General features: G+C 44.0%; 2 protein-coding genes across 18 annotated transcripts in view; one reads left to right on the top strand and one right to left on the bottom strand.

The window, feature by feature from the left end:
- Positions 1 to 11,707, bottom strand: part of MIPOL1 (mirror-image polydactyly 1) — a 201,633-nt gene extending 189,926 nt beyond the window's left edge. For 5 of the 13 annotated variants that reach the window (XM_075103414.1, XM_075103421.1, XM_075103413.1 and 2 more), the window contains exons 1-2: positions 11,512 to 11,707; positions 9,756 to 9,913 (exon numbers count right to left, since the gene is read on the bottom strand). The gene's annotated coding sequence lies outside the window, so the exon portion shown is untranslated. Of the gene's footprint in view, positions 1 to 6,189; positions 6,331 to 8,395; positions 9,733 to 9,755; positions 9,914 to 11,391; positions 11,475 to 11,511 lie in introns of those variants that run through there. The other 8 variants (XM_075103416.1, XM_075103425.1, XM_075103412.1 and 5 more) reach the window with 7 other exon arrangements.
- SLC25A21 (solute carrier family 25 member 21) overlaps positions 11,404 to 17,097 on the top strand; it is a 265,831-nt gene continuing 260,137 nt past the window's right edge. For 3 of the 5 annotated variants that reach the window (XM_075103436.1, XM_075103434.1, XM_075103432.1), the window contains exon 1: positions 11,404 to 11,536. In XM_075103436.1, the coding sequence (XP_074959537.1) occupies positions 11,470 to 11,536 (67 nt within the window). In that variant the 5' untranslated portion in view covers positions 11,404 to 11,469. Of the gene's footprint in view, positions 11,537 to 11,778; positions 11,881 to 17,097 lie in introns of those variants that run through there. The other 2 variants (XM_075103433.1, XM_075103435.1) reach the window with 2 other exon arrangements.

The following is a 17,097-nucleotide window of genomic DNA, read 5'->3' as shown; positions in this document are numbered from 1 at the left end:
CTGTATCTGTGCACACATACAAGCACGCTATAGATAAACATGATGAAAAATGCTTTGTTTCTCATGCCTATATCTAAAAATTCACATACCAAGGTAACACGTTCCCATCTACCAAGCACCTAATGTTGCAAAATCCTACAGAACCTGAAATTTTATTTACCTGAATGTGAACCACAAGGACAACACATGGAGAAACAGACTTTTAAAGCAAGTCCAACTTTAAATCAAAGAAATTTGAAATTAAGTACTGTACTTGAGAAAACCAAATTGTGCCTTTCTAAAAGTAATACTAACAACTCAACCTACTGCACTGATAACTTTATTACATCAATACTAATAATTTTATTATAGCGTGGGTATAATTTAGGCAACTACAACAAGCATAAATGACAATATCCAGACAGGACACTGCACTAGATAGGTATCTTCTTCACGTTTCACCATCTAATCTCCCTCAAACGGCGCTAGTTATTTTGAAAGAAACATATAACTGTATCACACCATTACTGAGAGAAACGACTGCTTAAAAAAGAACGCACTTATTTTTGCATAACTTCTTTCAATAGCATTGAAGTGGCCACTGGAATGTCTTAGAATAATTTTCTAATTATGCTTCGCTAGTATTCTCAGTTATCTAATTACACTCAGCTACAAGCTGAGTTACCATTTTTCTTGGGAACTAGGCTTAACTTTCTGGCAGTCATTTAAGCTTCTAAAATGAAGTTAAATCTACAATACATAGGAAAAAAACCATCAAAAACATAGTACAAACTGATAGTTTATTTCCTGTCATATGTAATATGTAAACATTAAGATTGGTTCCACTTCCTCACCTGTCAATACATTAGAATTAACAAAGAGAGGGGGTCAAATATATACATTTGGAAATAGTGTAATGTAAGAAAGCTAAAGCAGAGCTGGTTACTCCCAAAGGAAACAAGCCAAGGACATCTAAAATAAATAAAGAATCAGTGTTCACAATACAAAGATTGATACATACTTAACTTTGTGCATTAAAAACTGAAACAATGCACAATAATATTTTAATTGTGTAAATGGTCTGCAAAAATGAATATTTTAATACTTTTCATTTCCGTACCTATCAACTGCTATGCCTTGGAAAGCCCTATTCCCTTTCCCCAAGCCAATCTAAGCTTTGCACCATTCATTTGTTAAATTGGCAACTAATGACCATTTCTACTTCTAGCCCCACCAACTGTAATTCATACACACACACAACCATGAAGCAATTCTTCAGCCCTAAATACTCTCTTTACAAGTGGACATTTTTATTTACAAGCTAAAGTACAAGTCAACATAAATTACTAGATTTGTGTATTTTAAAAACAACATTAAAAATTCAGTCTGTTTGCTTCAAGTACAGCAATCGCTGATCTCATGTTAAATTCTCTCACAGCAGAGCATCACACGGCATTTTCAGAACACTTTCAATTCAGACACAACCGTGCTCTCATTCCACAACTCCTGACAGAGACTGCCACCCCCTCCCTCCAAAGAGCTAAGCAATAACCAAGCCTTTTAATCCTTCTTTGTCCTAATAATACATTACTGAAGCAGTTCAGATATTTCTAATTTATTTCACACTTAACATTTAAATTAGTGCATAGCTAGCTGGAATATTACTATTTAAATGAACGTATAACTTAAAGATCAAATTCTGTCTTCAACAGATTTACATAAAAGGACAGAAAGGATAACATTTGTCTACCAGCGTGTTATGTGGATCTCCTTAACTCAATTTACTATGGATTTCATGGTGCAAAAATTAATGCCCTCCAGGAGCTGAACTCATTACCAATTATTTCTCCCAAACCCGCAGTGTAATCCCATGCTGCTGTGACCGATGGAAGTTTTGCTCTTCGCTTAAAGGGAAGTTGGATCTGTTCATTGGTTTGCTACTCTAGCAAGTGATACTGAGCAAATGACACCATAGATGCTGTCTTGACTTCTTCCTAATAAGGAAAAGATACTATGAACCAGTCTCATGTATTTTATCCCCTGAGAGCAACATATTGGTGATAATTTTAACTACACAGGATGTCACCAACAGACGTATATGCCGTTTTCAACATGAATTTCCAGAATGCATTTCAGCAAAAATAAAAGCAAACAGCCTGTAGAGTTGCTCATGGACCCTACTCAGCCCTTCACTCCCTTCCATACTCCAGAGCCCACAGAAGCATCCCTGCAAGTCATCTGGTGCACATCTATCACACTGAACTCACAGCACACGTACAAATAGCCTCCCACTAGGCACCTGACCCAATAAACTCCTTTTACATGCCTGCAACAGAAAAGGGCTGGTAAACAAAAAAAAGAAAAGAAAAGAAGCTGTACCTGTATTCTGTTGGCCAACATAAAGTTGACCATTGGTCACAGGTGCCACAACTCTAGCTTTCAAAATAGAAACCATTTTCAAAATAATTAACTGAACTGCTGAGTTTTAATTCCTTTGAAAAGCATGAAATACTTCTGACAACATCTTTGACAAGGCTCAGCCAAGTGTAATGGTGCACAGCAAATACAACAAGCTGTTTTCACATTTAGCTGATGTTCAGTAACATAGAGGAAACCCATAAACAACACATACTGCATTGTGATAGCTATCCACTGGCATTCAATTTAAGTGATCATGTCTCCATCACTTGTACTTGGGAGAGATAAACAGTGCCTGTTCCATGCTTCATACAAGAAGGCTCAAGAAATTCCACTTATTTGAGAGAATTGTAACTAACACACATGGACATTTCAAAAAAATATTATTTTATTCACTGATACTACGAAAACCAAAAATCAATCCCAGCAGTATTTCATATAAAATATTTTCAAAATTCTAATACATAATATGCTTTAATATACCAAAGACCACCACTCTGCAGAAACTGCCAGTTTGCATTTTAACCTGTCCTCAACAGACAAAAGTCCACATCAAGAATCACCATGGAAAACAGAAGCTTCCTGTTATGGTTTCTGTAGGATGTCTTGTGAGGCTAGCAGGGAGCATGCCAACCATCCTATCACTTAAACTGGTGGCTCAAAGCAGCAGAGATTCATCTTAAAAAGTGAGCATACACACTGGTTATTTCTGTAGCTGTATCTGTTCTGCCAATAAGGGTTCAATACTGTTTCTATTGCCCCCTCAGAACTGTCCTCCTTTAAAAGGCAAAAGCCTGCAATCATACTTTCAGGAATATCTGTCAGTTGCAACATTACTCTGTAGTTAGACCTGCTAATGAACTCCAGCCCAGAAGGGTTGGTTGGGTGTTCTAAAAGTGAGTTCCAAAACATCTATTGCCCATATAGCGTAACAAATGTAAAAGTGAAAAGAAGCCTCTGCACAGACTGGGAGATCTGCACTACAGCAAACATCAAGTCAGGTAAGTAATTAACAGTTTAAAAACATTCCTCTATCTGCATGTTAGTGGCAACATGCAGCATCTACTCTGCCTTATGTTTGACAGCCTAAAAATAAGAGGAGATAGCAAAGAGATTAATTAGGATGTGTCTCAAGGTCATGTGACTTATTTTACACAAAATCGTGATCAATAGGCAGGACCCTCTCCCCCTTCACCCTCAGCTCACATGTACCTTCTTGCTTTCAATTCTAATGAATAATTTAATGATTCCTTCCACAGACAATGATCAAACCCATATTTTCCCTCCTCCTCTAACCCCTTCCAGCAAGCTCAGAAAACTTCCTTACATTTTCATTAACCTAGGCACTCTCAAAAGCTAAAAAACCCACAAATTGCAAAAAGCTAGATCTGGGCCATGGGGCATCAGCACCGTACTCCTACTTCTGCCAGTAATACAATGCATTGGGTTTGCCTCGCTGCAAGAGAAATCGTAAGCCTGACAACTGTTTTGTTTCTTACCAGTCAAGAAAAGAGGGTGACACCATTATAGTGCATTTTTAATTCAGCATCATCTAGAATAACTTCTAACAAGCAGGGAGACAGAATAACAGAATGCCAAGAACAAAAGTAACATTTCCTTCTCCACAAGGGGCAAACTAATAATTAAAAGGGAAATTAAGTGAATCCAGAAACAAAACAAAACAAAAAAAAGGCAAGAAGTCTAATTAGTTATCACCTGAAAACTGGGGGCCAGATTTTTAAAATTTCATTTGCTTCCCACTACTATTGGACAAAGTACCCCCCCATTACAAACTGCAATGGGAATCAGGCTCTAAAGCACTTGCAATATCACTATATGAAAATGTGTAATATCTACAAAAAGGGTATATACAAATGCCTAAAATAAGGAAGCATTACTAAATCTAAGACAGTATATAATCCTCCTGAGTACAAGATCTACTGGTTTGGCTTGAGCTTTATCAGTCTAGGTATTTAGAAGAAAACTAGACAAAACATCTAATACTAGTGTAGAAATGGCCAGGAGGGAAAATGGATATTCTGCTACCATGTGTCCTCTCCACAGGCAGATTTAGCAAGTCCTAGGAGGGCTATAATCTCCCTGATAATGCTGTCACTCCCAGTGATCAGATGCAGCAGTGACTGCAGAGCTTCACAGCTCCGCTCCCTTCCCCCAAAACTTACAGCAGCAGCTGTCCCTGCCTTCTCAAATCCTGTACATAACTTTAGTTCTCAGTCTTTCCCTTTACTTTCCATACTGCAGCCAGAACTGTACTAACTCCTCCTTAGCTGGAAGGGCAAGACAAGTTTATCCCCGTACCAGTGACAGGCAGAACAGCTCCTAGCCATCATGCTGATGGTACCTCACTGGTGTATACAGCTCAGTCTCACGCATCTCATACAGCTGAAGGACCTTCGTCACGAATGACTACGTTTTGCAATGCTTAAAAGCAAAGCAAAACAAAACAAAAACAGAACTACCACATCAGGAAGCATGTTTAACTGTTATGACTGATTTTTAACTCTTGTTAAACTTCACAAGATATTTAAGATAGTGCCATAATGTATTTAAATAAGCAAATAATCCAGAACAGGTGGTTTCAGGTTGAACCAAAGTTATATATTCCCAGAGCAAAACTGGCCAAGAACAGATGCTCAAGGACCGGTACAAGAAGGCGGCAAGCACATCACTGCATTTCCCTAGGACCCACAGGTCTCACAACCTCCAGTATCTGCTGAGCCAGAAGCACATCTCTGTGGTTAACCGATTTTTCTTCCACGACTAAAGTACTGCAATTTAAGAGTGTTCTAACAGTAGTTAGGACTTGATGAAATATTAAAAAAGACACCGTGCCACTGCAGGACACTCTGAATTCCCAAACTCAGGGTGAGTGAACACCTACAGCACCCAGCTCCGACCGCCTCAGCACCCTGAAGGTGCATCTAGATGCAGCTGTAGTTCTTCCACAGGCAAACATCGGAGGGTGTGCTGGCTCGGATAAAATAGGCCTCTGGGTACACATACTGAATGTTTTTCCTCCAAACTGCTCACACTGAGAAACCGTAGTCTTCTTCCTCAAACAAAACAGACCTTCACACCACCATCAAGAAAACAGATTAGCATGAATCTTACTTATAGTAGAAGTAAAAGTACACAACTCATTGAGACTTCCTAAGGATCTTTTTCCAAAGTCATAAATTTGGGGGGGAGGGGGGAAGCACAGATTGTAAACTTTATTTTGGTTGGGGTTTTTTTGAGCAGGTTTGCTTTTTTAATTTATTCCTGTTCTGAGTACCTTCCAGAGCCTATTCTCACCGGACACTAGAGATCCGGCACCGACCTCCTGAATTTGCTGGGGACAGGCTTCACCCCCGATTCTCCAGGCCACCCGCCCGCCCCTGCCCGCCGAGCTGACCCCCTCCGACGCGCCACATCGCGCATCCCCGCAGGGGACCCTGGCTTCCCCGCCTCTCCAGCGGCTGCGGAGCGGGCGGAGGGTCGGGCGAGCCGGGGGCTGCCCGGCGGCGACCGGTCAGAGGGAGGTAACGGTAACCCAGACACGGGGCTGCCACGGCCCGGTAAGCGGAGCACGGGCCCGGCGGCGGCGAGGAAGCCGGGCAGGGCCGCTTGCCCGCGGGGAGGCGCTGAGGGCAGAGCGGCCCCTACCAACGCCGCCCCGGCGGGACGCGACGCCGCCGCCGCCGCCGCCCGGCCCCGCCGCAGGGAGCCGGGGCGAAGCCGCACCCCGAGCGCCGCGCCGGGCCGAGGGAAGCGCCCCGCCAGCCCCGTTACCTGCGCGCTCCGGCCCCGCGCCGCCGCCTCCACAACAAAGCCCTCCGGCGGGCGGGCCCTGCGGCCGGGGCGCGCCGCCCCCGGGAGCGCGCAGCGGCGGGGCCGCGGCCCGAGGGCGGGGCTCGTCGGGCGGGGGAGGCGGTGGCGGGCCGGGGTCCCTGGGACGGACGGGAGGCGCGGGCGGGAGCTGGAAGGGTCGGCTTGCGGACGTCCTTGTACGGGCCAGGGGAGCGGCCGCCTCCTGCACGGAGAAAAGTTATCTCCTTTCTCGGGGGGAAGGTTAGCTTTGGAGCGCCGCCCGGGCCGGCGAGGAACGGCATCCTCTGCTAAGGGACGTGGTAGTCCCAAAGAGAGAGAGAAACCCTGCGGGGCTCCTAACGGGGAGAACGTGGTGGCGCACGTGTACCGGTTTGGGAAGAGCCCACGTGAAAATGGGATTAAGGCTAGAAGTGCTTCAGGAAACGAGCACGGTGGGAAGGTCGCCCTTGGCGGGGGAGCAGGGAGGGTTGGGTGGAGAGTAAGGGAAATGTGCAATATATAAACGGGACCTTCAGCAGGAGAATTTAATTGCATTGAGGTGAGCAGATTTGAGGTTTGAATACTGTGAAACATACTTAATAGTTTCCTAATGATAGCAGATTTTTTTTTTAAGGAGCAGGTGTAATGCTATTCTGTAAACATCTCTGTGTGAATTATACACCCTCTAAACGTTAGTTTTCAGTTTTCCTCATGTACACCTTCTGTTTGTTGCAGTGACACCTTTTGCAGAAAGCAAACCTAACCAACCAGTTTCTGCACCCTCTGATCAACTCCAAATTCTCTTTCCTGATGGACTGCTGCAGCAAGTCCACCTTAATGCTAAATTTGCTTTTTGTACCAAAGGGAACATTGCCCAGCCAGACCTCCATCTCTGGAACAAAAAAGTAGTGATGTTTCAGCATCTGCTTTTTGATGATACAGAACACTGGAGACTTGGTGATCCTGCTATATTTATTGAGCAGCAGTCTCAAAGAGCCAAACCAAGGGAACTAATGCAAATGTTAATGAAACATTGAAGTTGAGATTTTAATTACTTAAAGGTCAGCACACTCAAAGTTTATTAATTTAAGGGAGTTATTCCGTATTCCCACAGCAATCCCCACTCTGCTCTTGTATAGATCAAAGAATTCAAGTTACTGTTTATCTGCTGATACATGCAAATTATGTAACTGAATGTTACACCTGACTATAATTCCTTCATGCAATTAGGGTCTCAGTCTTTCAACACTTTATTAATGCTTCTCTGTATATTTTCTATGTTCCCATACTTTCCAGTAGCAATAAACCCATTGTTTTTCTCCAATCTTTGTTCTAAAGTACCACAGGCTACGTTTCCTTTCGAGCTTGGAGCCTCTATTCAGTTAGCAACATTTGTTGCTAAACTATCACAAAACGCTCACAGAAACTCTGCAAACTAACATATCAGAACAGTATTGCAACTTCATTAAAATACTTTCCCAAAGATGCTTTTATAAAGTTGTGGCTTCCAAATACTACAGCACCTGCAATCCATTCTCAAAACAGGAAAATGTGTTTGGAAAGATTTGAGAAATCCCCAGAAAAGCCTGCGAAGGGGCTGAAAACACTGTCATTTCAGAACCTTGTGCACCAACCCCATCTATAAGCTGTTGAAGGGTCTTTCCTTCTCAAAATGCTCCTCTTGTAAAAATCCCTGGGTTTTTGTTGGTAGGAGGAAAAGGTTCTTTCCCAGTGAATGTGGTGGACAGTTAAATGAGATGAATCTTATTTCTAATTGGTTTTCATTGTTTTGCTCAATTAATTTCCAGATTCCCTCCCTCAGTCTAGCAATAACATTTATGTTTCCATCCATCGAATCTGGAGAACTGTGATCTGAGAAGTTTCTCTTTCACAACACTATCTGAAACAAATTGTCTCTGACTGCACTGCTTTCCGCCTTTATGAAATAAGTAACAGCATTTTAATCCCAACCAAAAATATATTTTGTCCTTTATTTTCTCTTTGATTACATGAATTCTGGCCATCAGAATGCTGGAATACTATTTTTTCCTATCAACTTTAGGCATTTCCATCTTCACTGCACTAGTCAAGTATGCCTTTCTTCACAACGGACTTTTTGCTCAACTTTTCCCTTTTCCTTGAGGAAAAGATGTGGTAGTATTATAACAAATGCAGATTTCTCTTGTACCTTAAAGGTGCTCTTCCAGGACTGGAGGGCAAGGAAAAATCAGCATGTATTCTCTACAACTCTGCTATGCCACATATATTCCTAGAGTCAGTTGTGAAATGCCAGTTTTAGCACAATGCCTCTGGTGTGCCTAGCATTCACTGTGCCTAGAATTTAACTTAAAGTCATTACCTCAAAGTCTCTAAATGAACACCTGGAAGCCCTTCCTTTACTAAACTAAAATGTATATAGACAGCAGACCACAGTTAAATACCTATCTCAGACATGGAAAACAGCGCATAAATACACTGTTCAGACATAAGAAACAAATGTAACTTAGTATGCTTCCTAAGGAATAGAGAAAGAACTGGATACCAACATTTGCCTTCTGTAGCTGTGGTGCAAGAAAACATAAATGCACCTAGTGACGCATAAGCTGTGCGTAGGCCGATGCCCTTGTAAAGCAACAGCAGTCTTGTCTTCTTTTCAGGAGGGTGTGGGGTCCTGACTCTGGGACTGGACTTACGTCAGGGGTCTGCTGAAGAGGGGACGCCACGATGAGGCCGAGGTGAGGGGCAGAACTAGGTGAAGACTTGGTGGTCACCCCTTGCTTAGCCCACAGCTCCAGCTGTGCAGACTCTGATAACATGCCTCTGCCACTCCCTACACTGCTTATCAGCTGCCAGAAAATTAGGCCTAAACTTATGTCAAGAGCCTAGACAGTTTCTTACAGAAAATTCTGGTGGAAGTATTTAAACTGAATCAAGAAGCTGTCACCCACTCACAACTAAACACTAATCACAAACACAACTCATGTTGAGGGTTTAGTTGCGTGGCTCCTTTAAATTATAAAAGCATGAATGTTTTCACTGAACCATGAGGCCTCCCTTCCTATTTCTCCCCTCATTTATCTACCCAAACAGCCCCTCTTCAGCTCCAAAAGTTGTAGCAGTGTGTGCTGTGGCGATTAAGACTCTGGTACAAAGATATGTGGGTGCTAGGGGCTTCATACCAGCTATAAAATCGGAGAATGGGAGTAACTCAGTGGAATTCCCTCTCAGCTGGTCTGACACCCCCATCACCTTTGACCTTGCTGCAGACTACAAGAACACTGAACGGGTCGTAACTCCCTTTCCCTGATTTCATGTATCTTGCTCTACCAATTTCTGTCTTCTGATGTATTGGGCTTACTATATTGGTTAAACTGACTTGCTTAAGGACAGTGGAAAACTTAATAAAATTGTGTGTATGTTAAATATCTGGCATCTCGTCAGTGAGTCATGGTAACAGACAGGATCTGTCTTGCTGCGGATAACAATCCGGGAACAGTGCATAGTGCATGACAGGGAAAGAAGTTAAAAAATAAGGATGTAAAAACTACCTTTCTTTTCCTTCTCTTTTGAAGAGGTGCCAGCAAATCTAGCCTCCTCGTTCTGTTTCAAGATGCTCAAGATCACACACAGTATTCAGTATCGCTTTGGAGATAACATGAAGGATTTCTGATTCAAAATATCCTTGTCTGTTGTTAACACTGTAGTGCTGTTAGCAAGAAAGCAAAAAAACCCCACGTTAATCCCAAATTATCCATGTGACTGGTTAAACAGTCTACCACCTTATTCAAGAGCCATTTCCTTAAATCCACCTTAACTCTAAGAAATGTGCCCTTGAGATCAACAGTAGCTCTGTTTTCTCCCCCAAACCAATGTACTTCAGCTTGTATGTACCCCTGATTGTTAGAAAAGAAGCAAAGGTCAAGCTCAGAGCGGACAAGCCTCCTCTGGGGTAAGAAAAATCAGCAGTACTAGAGGCTCTGGGCTACATGCAAAAGGAGGAAACAGAAAAAGAGTATGAGCAACCACAGTGCTATTCAAAGTTCGGGGGAAGAGAAGAAGTAGAGACATAGAAAAAAAAACCTTTACAGCTAGATGTTGGTAACCTAGGGGTTTGACTAGTAGAACAGGGTCAGTGATACAGCAGGGAAAGTAAAAGACCACCTGCAATACTGCGTCTGCTCCCAACTTTTGCAGGCCATAGAAACATTTAGGTATTCAGTTGGCGATTAAGTGCTTAAGCTGTAGTTTATTAACCCGAATACCATTTTGAATCTGGCTCTAAGTCAAAAAGACTGTGTCTTTACTAGTAAAAAGACCTATGCCCATTCTCTGGCCCTGCGGATAAACATCCTTGCGTGCTCTGCAACCACATGGCTGAACTGACTTCCCCTTCAATAGTACCACCTCTGGGGATGAGCCCATGCTGTCCCCCATGTCGTACCCTGGTGTTCTCGGGAAAAGTGCAGTTTGGCCTTGGTGAAAACAACGTTGGGGACTATCAGCAACGGCACCAACTGCGTCCCAGTGCTGCAGCCCATGCCCTGGCACTGTTTCATTTACTAAGATAGGGCAATAGGTCCACATAACACACGTCACTCTCAAAGTGAAAAAAATACCCATGTTCTTTGAACACTTGAAGAGCCAGAACCAAAGTCTAAAGGTTTTAAAAGAACAGCATGCTTCAGAAAGACAGCCAGTGAGCCAAACGGCACCTCCGACCCTTCCTGGAAGCGGAGCACCAGCAGATCTGCCGGCGTTGGCTGGGTTTCAGCAGCAGTGGGAGCAGGACTGCAAGCTGTACTGCACAGCACCAGCCCCGAAGCGAGGAGTAAACGGCACAGGCCTGAGGTGACAGGCCTTGCCCCGTCAGCTCTCTGACAGGCCGCCAAAGCCTCTCCTCCCGCCCCAGCGAGGGCGATCCCAGCGCCGGCCGCCCCAGCTCAGCCCGGCAGAGAGAGGCTGCCGGTTTCCCGGCTGGAAGCGATCAGAAAGCCATTTTCCCGCCGTGACCACAAGCAGCTGCGAGTGCGAGCCCGGGGCCGCCCTCTGCCCGCTAGCTACTGAAGGCCGCTGCGCGACCGCACGCCTTCCGCCAGCGCGAGGGCCCGGCCCCGCCCGGCCTTGCCGCGTCCCCCCCGCAGATAAGCGCGGCTCCCGCCCCCCCCAACCCCGACTCTTCCCCACCCGCTCAGCGTGGAACCGGCCCCGGCTCAGCAGCCCCTCTCCAAGCGCCGGCTGCCTCTCGCCGCAGGGCGGGCAAGGATGGCTCGGAAGCCCGGGGGCTTTCTGCAGGAGGCCTCTCACCAAGTCGTCGCCGGAGGCTCGGCGGGTAAGTAGGCGCGTTCCTCCTGGGCGGGGAGGGTCTGCCCGTCCCCCGCCGGCGCCCCAGCCAAGCTGCGGTGAAGGCAGCTGCGCCGCCGCCCCCTCGCCGGCGGGGAGCGACCTGGCTCGGCGGCACGGCTCCTCCCCCGCGGGCGGGCTCCTGAGGCGGCCCGGGGGGTCCCGGGGGTTTCGGGGGCGGGAGCGGCGCGGCCGGGCCGCGGAGGTCGCTTCGGTGACGGTGCTCGGCCCCCCCGGGGTGCGGGGGCACCTCCCCGGGTCCGCGGTGTGTCTGCGTTAAACGCGCCCTGTAGCCCCTTGCATGATGAGGCGGGCCGGCGGGCCCCTTCAACGGTAACAGCCGTCGCCGTCCCCTCACGAGCTTCCCTGGGGGGTGGCAGTTGGTCAGCCCGTGCTCGAGGTGGGCCGCGTCAGTCGGGAGTCGTGTGTCCTACTTACACAAAAGTGTAACTTTTACGCACGTGCTCCCCGCGAGCGCGCGTAATCCGCCGGCGGCGCCTTGACGCGGGACAGAGAGCGTTCCCCTTTTCCAAGGCGCTCCCTGCGGCGCTCGCCGGCGCTGCCTCGTGCGGAAGCCGATGCAGGGCTGCAGCGGAGTCGTGTTGCTGTGTATTTCAATAGTTAGGAATGTCGGGGTTACTAATTCGTGACGCTATTTGTACTGCAAACTACATATGTCAGAACTGCGTACATCAGGTTAGCAATGCTTCCATTGCTGCTTAATTTCTTGAGTTGGTTTTCCCTAAATCAGAATCCATCTGAAATATTTGTGTCAGCCTGCAGCGTAGGGAGAATTTACACAATACCATGCTTTTTCAGTGTACGTATATAAATCCTGCTAACATGTCAACGATGTAGTGTGTTTTTTAAGTGTTCTTTAGTGTCTCTGTTGGGACCAAAATGCTGTTTGTCGTGTTATATTTTAATTGAAGAAGGAAAGCTACATGGTAGTAGTGCTGTGTCTTACGTAATGCTTTGGCACAAGCAAAATTCTCCTGTGGGTGAGTACTGTGTGGCTGTGACGCTGCATGTGAGCTCGTCCTCCATTCACTCTAATTCGCCCGCTGCCCCTAAATCCACTTTTATGCATTCCTGCCACCAACACATTTGAGTGCTTCTTTTTCATGCTTCTGACTCTGCATTTCCTTTGTTTTCAGCCCTCTGCTTTGACACAGAGAAATGTCACAGCAGAAGTGGAGAGGTCTGCTGTCCTGGCCCTTCTAGTGTATTATATGACTGTGTTTATGTAGCTCTTCTGCAGTCTTGGAAATCCTAAAGCTTTTTTAGATTCTGCTGGGCACCATCCCCCTCTCCCCTTAGGAGAGACAGGAAAGGTTTAATCTGCACTAGCCTGTTGAAGGCGGTTCATACCTGAAGGGATACTGAGGTGTTTTGCCACCAGATGTTTCACAAGATGACAGATTTATCTGCCCATAGCAATGGGCCTGTGCCTTAGTGATTCAGATTGATCTAAATCAGTATCTTCCCATCCTGTGCCAGCAGCATGTTTTCTTTACAGGCTCTTTGTTCATAGAAGTACAGACAGTTTGGCTAACACACTGGAAAGCAAATTGTCATTTAGATAACAGCAGAGTTTTGCAGAAGGACTAGAACTGGGAAAAGAGTGTGTTTGAGGGTGGTGTAGGGAAAAAACAGCATGAAAGCTATTTGCTGATCTGGTAGGCATAAAAGTTAAGGTGAGAGAATTCTCAGTTCAAGGAGGTAACTGATCTGCACCTAACATTTTTTAAGGTATAGTATGAGAAGCCTGTTGAATCTAGTCCAGAGGCATACTGTTAAAAGATGCTGTCATGGTTTAACCCCATCTGGCAACCAAGCCCCACACAGCCGTTTGCCCGCTCTGCCCCCAGTGGGATGGGACAGAGAATCAGAAGGGCAAAAGTGAGAAAACTCGTGGGTTGAGATAAAGGCAGTTTAACAGGTAAAGCAAAAGCCACGCACACAAGCAAAGCAAAACAAGGAATTCATTCACTCCTTCCCATGGGCAGGCGGGTGTTCAGCCATCTCCAGGAAAGAAGCAGGGCTCCATCACAGTAACAGTTACTTGAGAAGTCAAATGCCGTCAATCCGAATGTTGCCCCCTTCCTTCTCTCCCCCCTCCCCCTGCACCCCCCCAGCTTTATAAGCTGAGCATGATGTCATATGGTGTGGAATGTGAAGAAAATTAACTCTATCCCAGCCAAACCAGCACAGATGCTTGCATCCTTTTGCATAGACTGCTGTCAGGCAGGTTCCTTACCTCCATCACTAGCCTTAAATTTGTACAGAAGTTTCTACTCATTGTTTACGAAATAAACTGGTAAGGTCTGTTCTCAAGGTCTGAACAGCACTAAAATTGTACCTGAGTGATTGGTAAGCGTATGGCTCAGAGTGGGAGTTCTAAGGTGTTAGAGGGAAATGGCTTAGACTGGAAAACTTGCTTGACAGATGCGTAAAACTCAATGGTGGTTTTTTTGGTGATTTATAGAGAAGATAGAAGAGGAAAGCTGTAGCTTTGAGGTCTTCAGTCTAAATGTTAAATTTCTCAGGCAAGTGTGGATCCAACTTGGAAAGGTGGAAGCAGGAAGGAAAGGATGGAGAGCATGAGTTGTTGAGACTGTACTTAGTATTTCATCCTAGTGAGGGATTTGGTTGCTTGACCTTAGTTTCTCGGTATCACTTTAGACACCCCTTATTGCCTTTGGCTGCCTCTGAAGAAGGACATGGAGCTGTTATAGATGCTTTGTTGTATTTACTGGCCTCACGTGAAGGCCACAGATATCCTAGTGTGTCTTTGCTACCTGTACCACGGCCTGGTATTTAGAAGGAAACTGAAAAACAATCATTGTGGTGAACTAATGTTTAGATTTTTAAGAAGTTCTGATTATTTTAACTTATACAGTTAAGCACAAGGAATGTATGAAGCTGTTTTATAAGAAAGGTGCTGTAAGTTTATGTCCTTGTCAAAACAATGACAGGAAAGTAGTGAGGGTAGTCAGGGAATGAACTACACAGCAGAATAGGTGGAATTGAAGGGTCAGAAATATTGTCTGCATAAGTAAAATGAGAGGTTATTTAGCATCGGCATGTCTGATGCAAAAGGATCTGATAAGAAGTGATTCTGCTAGGTCGAGTGGAAAATGATTAGAGATAAGCCTAAGCTGTCAGAACAGGAAGAAAGGGATTTTTGAAGCTTTGTGGAAGATGACAGGACTTGTTCATGGACTTAATAAAGACGGGGGAAGGGGAAAGAAAGAAATCAAGCATAACCCCTAGTCTATGGGACTGATAAAATGGAAGACATTGGCATGCTGAAGGAAGGAGAAATGAAAGTATTCTGTGTCGTAAAGGAAAAGGTTTAAACATAGCATTGGCTGCCAAGGTATTTCTAAGGCGAAGATTAACTCGAATGGTTCTCTGCTGTAATTGAACTGTAAAACCCAAGCATGACAGGATCTCGTGTGTACTTCTTGTCTGCGGAAAGGGGTGCATCTGCATCTTCATGGCTCGTAATTTGACTTTGTATTAAATTGAAAGCTCTGCTTCCTGATGATGAACTCAGTGTTAAATATGAACAAAGTCTTACTCAATCTTGGCTTGCGTTCCTTCTGCTGGCATTTGGTTTGCTCCCATCTTGCAGATTCCTGAATGGAGGTTAATAGCATAATTGAAAATACTTAGTTTTGTTTTCTTGCCTGGGTGTATGACAAGAGTGAGGAACAGGAAGTAAGTTTGGTCCCTTCTAGTACAGTGAACTGCAGGCACACTCCTTTTCTCTACTGGTTAATTAGTAAACTAAGGCATGTGTGGAATTTATAGAAAAAAAATTAAACAGAAAACAAGTTCTCTAAACTGTAAGAATCGCTGTGAAAAGAATTGATTTCTTTCCTAATTGATTTCTTTACATTTATAGTAATTCTTCAAAAGGCTGTTTGAGAAGGCCAGTCAACACAGGGTTCAAGTCACAGGAAGAATTGTTTCTCTAGTTCACAAGGATCAAAAAATCCTGGTTTTGTCTGCCGGTATGGAAAAGGCAAAAATTAAAATAAGTGTTGTATAAAAAGTTGATTGAGATCTCTTCCCTCAGAGAGAGGAATTGAATACTGTGAAGTATGTTGTGTGATACCAGATTGATTTGCTGAGACATCCTTGTAACAGAGTCTTGAGTCAATTTGAATGATGAAGTGCAAACGTCATCATAAACAATTGCACAGATGACCCTTGGCTGAGCGAAGGGAAGTGGATGAATATATTCAAGGTTTTAGGATGCTGCTACTTGGTATAGGTGTGGTTTTGTTTTTTTTAATAACAAAAGGCTGCAGATGGAGACAATTAACTAAAACCACAGGTTACATAAATGAAACTATATAAATATTCAGTTTGCATGTTCACCTCTCTTGCTTCCATACCCTTGCAAATAAATAACATATTAACATTTTTAATTTTGAAGAATTTATTTAATATATGTAGTAGATAGTAAATACAAAGGTGACGTTTTTCAAATCTGTAATATTGAACTGATCTTTAAGTACTTTTCTACTGTAATTCAGTGTGTTTCTTTTCCTAATTTAATTTAATTAATGAACATGAACTATTGGCTTCTCTTACTGCAAAATGAATATGAGAAAGACAGAAGAAAATGAGCTTTTTATCAAAAATAATTACTTTGTAAGAATAACTGGAGCTGGTCTTTTTCCCCATTCTTCATATTTTCATGAAACAGCAGGGTTTCTGCCTGTCTGGACCTCTTGGCTTTGATTTTTTTTGGAAAGAGTTAGGTTTCCAGCTGCATTGAAATATAATAGGATTTGGGAGTCTAATTCTCTTAAGCTCCTTTGAAAGTCCAAACCTTTTCTTTTGAGGTGTTTTATTTCAGGAGTAGACAAAGTTGATTATCCTGGATAGCAGCAACTCCTTTGAACCAGATCTTATAAGCAGGAAAGCCAATAGACAAAGTAAGACTGTCAGATGCAAATACAGTATTAAAAACAGTGTTTGGTCTTCCTATCATTAGAGGCATTAGGCAGACAAACACCATTACAAGGTATGCTAGCCAGCATACTCTGTGAAACACCTTAGGTTATTTGGTCTGTACAAACGGGAGAGGGAGCGTGATAGATGTACGGGAAGCACTTTAAACAGCAGGGAAATTGGCTAGTTCTCCCTTTTCTTTTTTCCCCTATGTGTTGAACTAATTTGTTTTGATTATTTTACTGACATTTTTCTGGGAATTAAATCTAGGATGTGTTCTGTGTTTTCTTAACTGCTTTTTTCTTGCTTTTAAGCAATGCAATTGGCATTCACATGTTACTAAAATAATCATTTAATGCTCAGAGGTAATTTCAACTAGCTGTGTACTTAGCTAAACCTTGTAACTATCTTGACTTGAAACCAAATTTTAAAGTGCGTAAACCTTCATCTTTCTGAAGTCTCTTAAGGCTGAAATATTATCTAAGACCACAGTACGTGCTCATTGTCTTTCATTGCCTGTGTTTGACATTTTGGATGTTAGCAAAGACTGTTTATATTAAAAAGCTAAGGGTGGGAAGC

Source organism: Phalacrocorax aristotelis, chromosome 9, assembly GCF_949628215.1.
Source record: "Phalacrocorax aristotelis chromosome 9, bGulAri2.1, whole genome shotgun sequence".
In the NCBI taxonomy this organism is placed as follows: domain Eukaryota; kingdom Metazoa; phylum Chordata; class Aves; order Suliformes; family Phalacrocoracidae; genus Phalacrocorax; species Phalacrocorax aristotelis.
The sequence above is the reverse complement of the archived record's forward strand: the minus strand, read 5'-3'. Positions and strand labels throughout refer to the sequence as shown.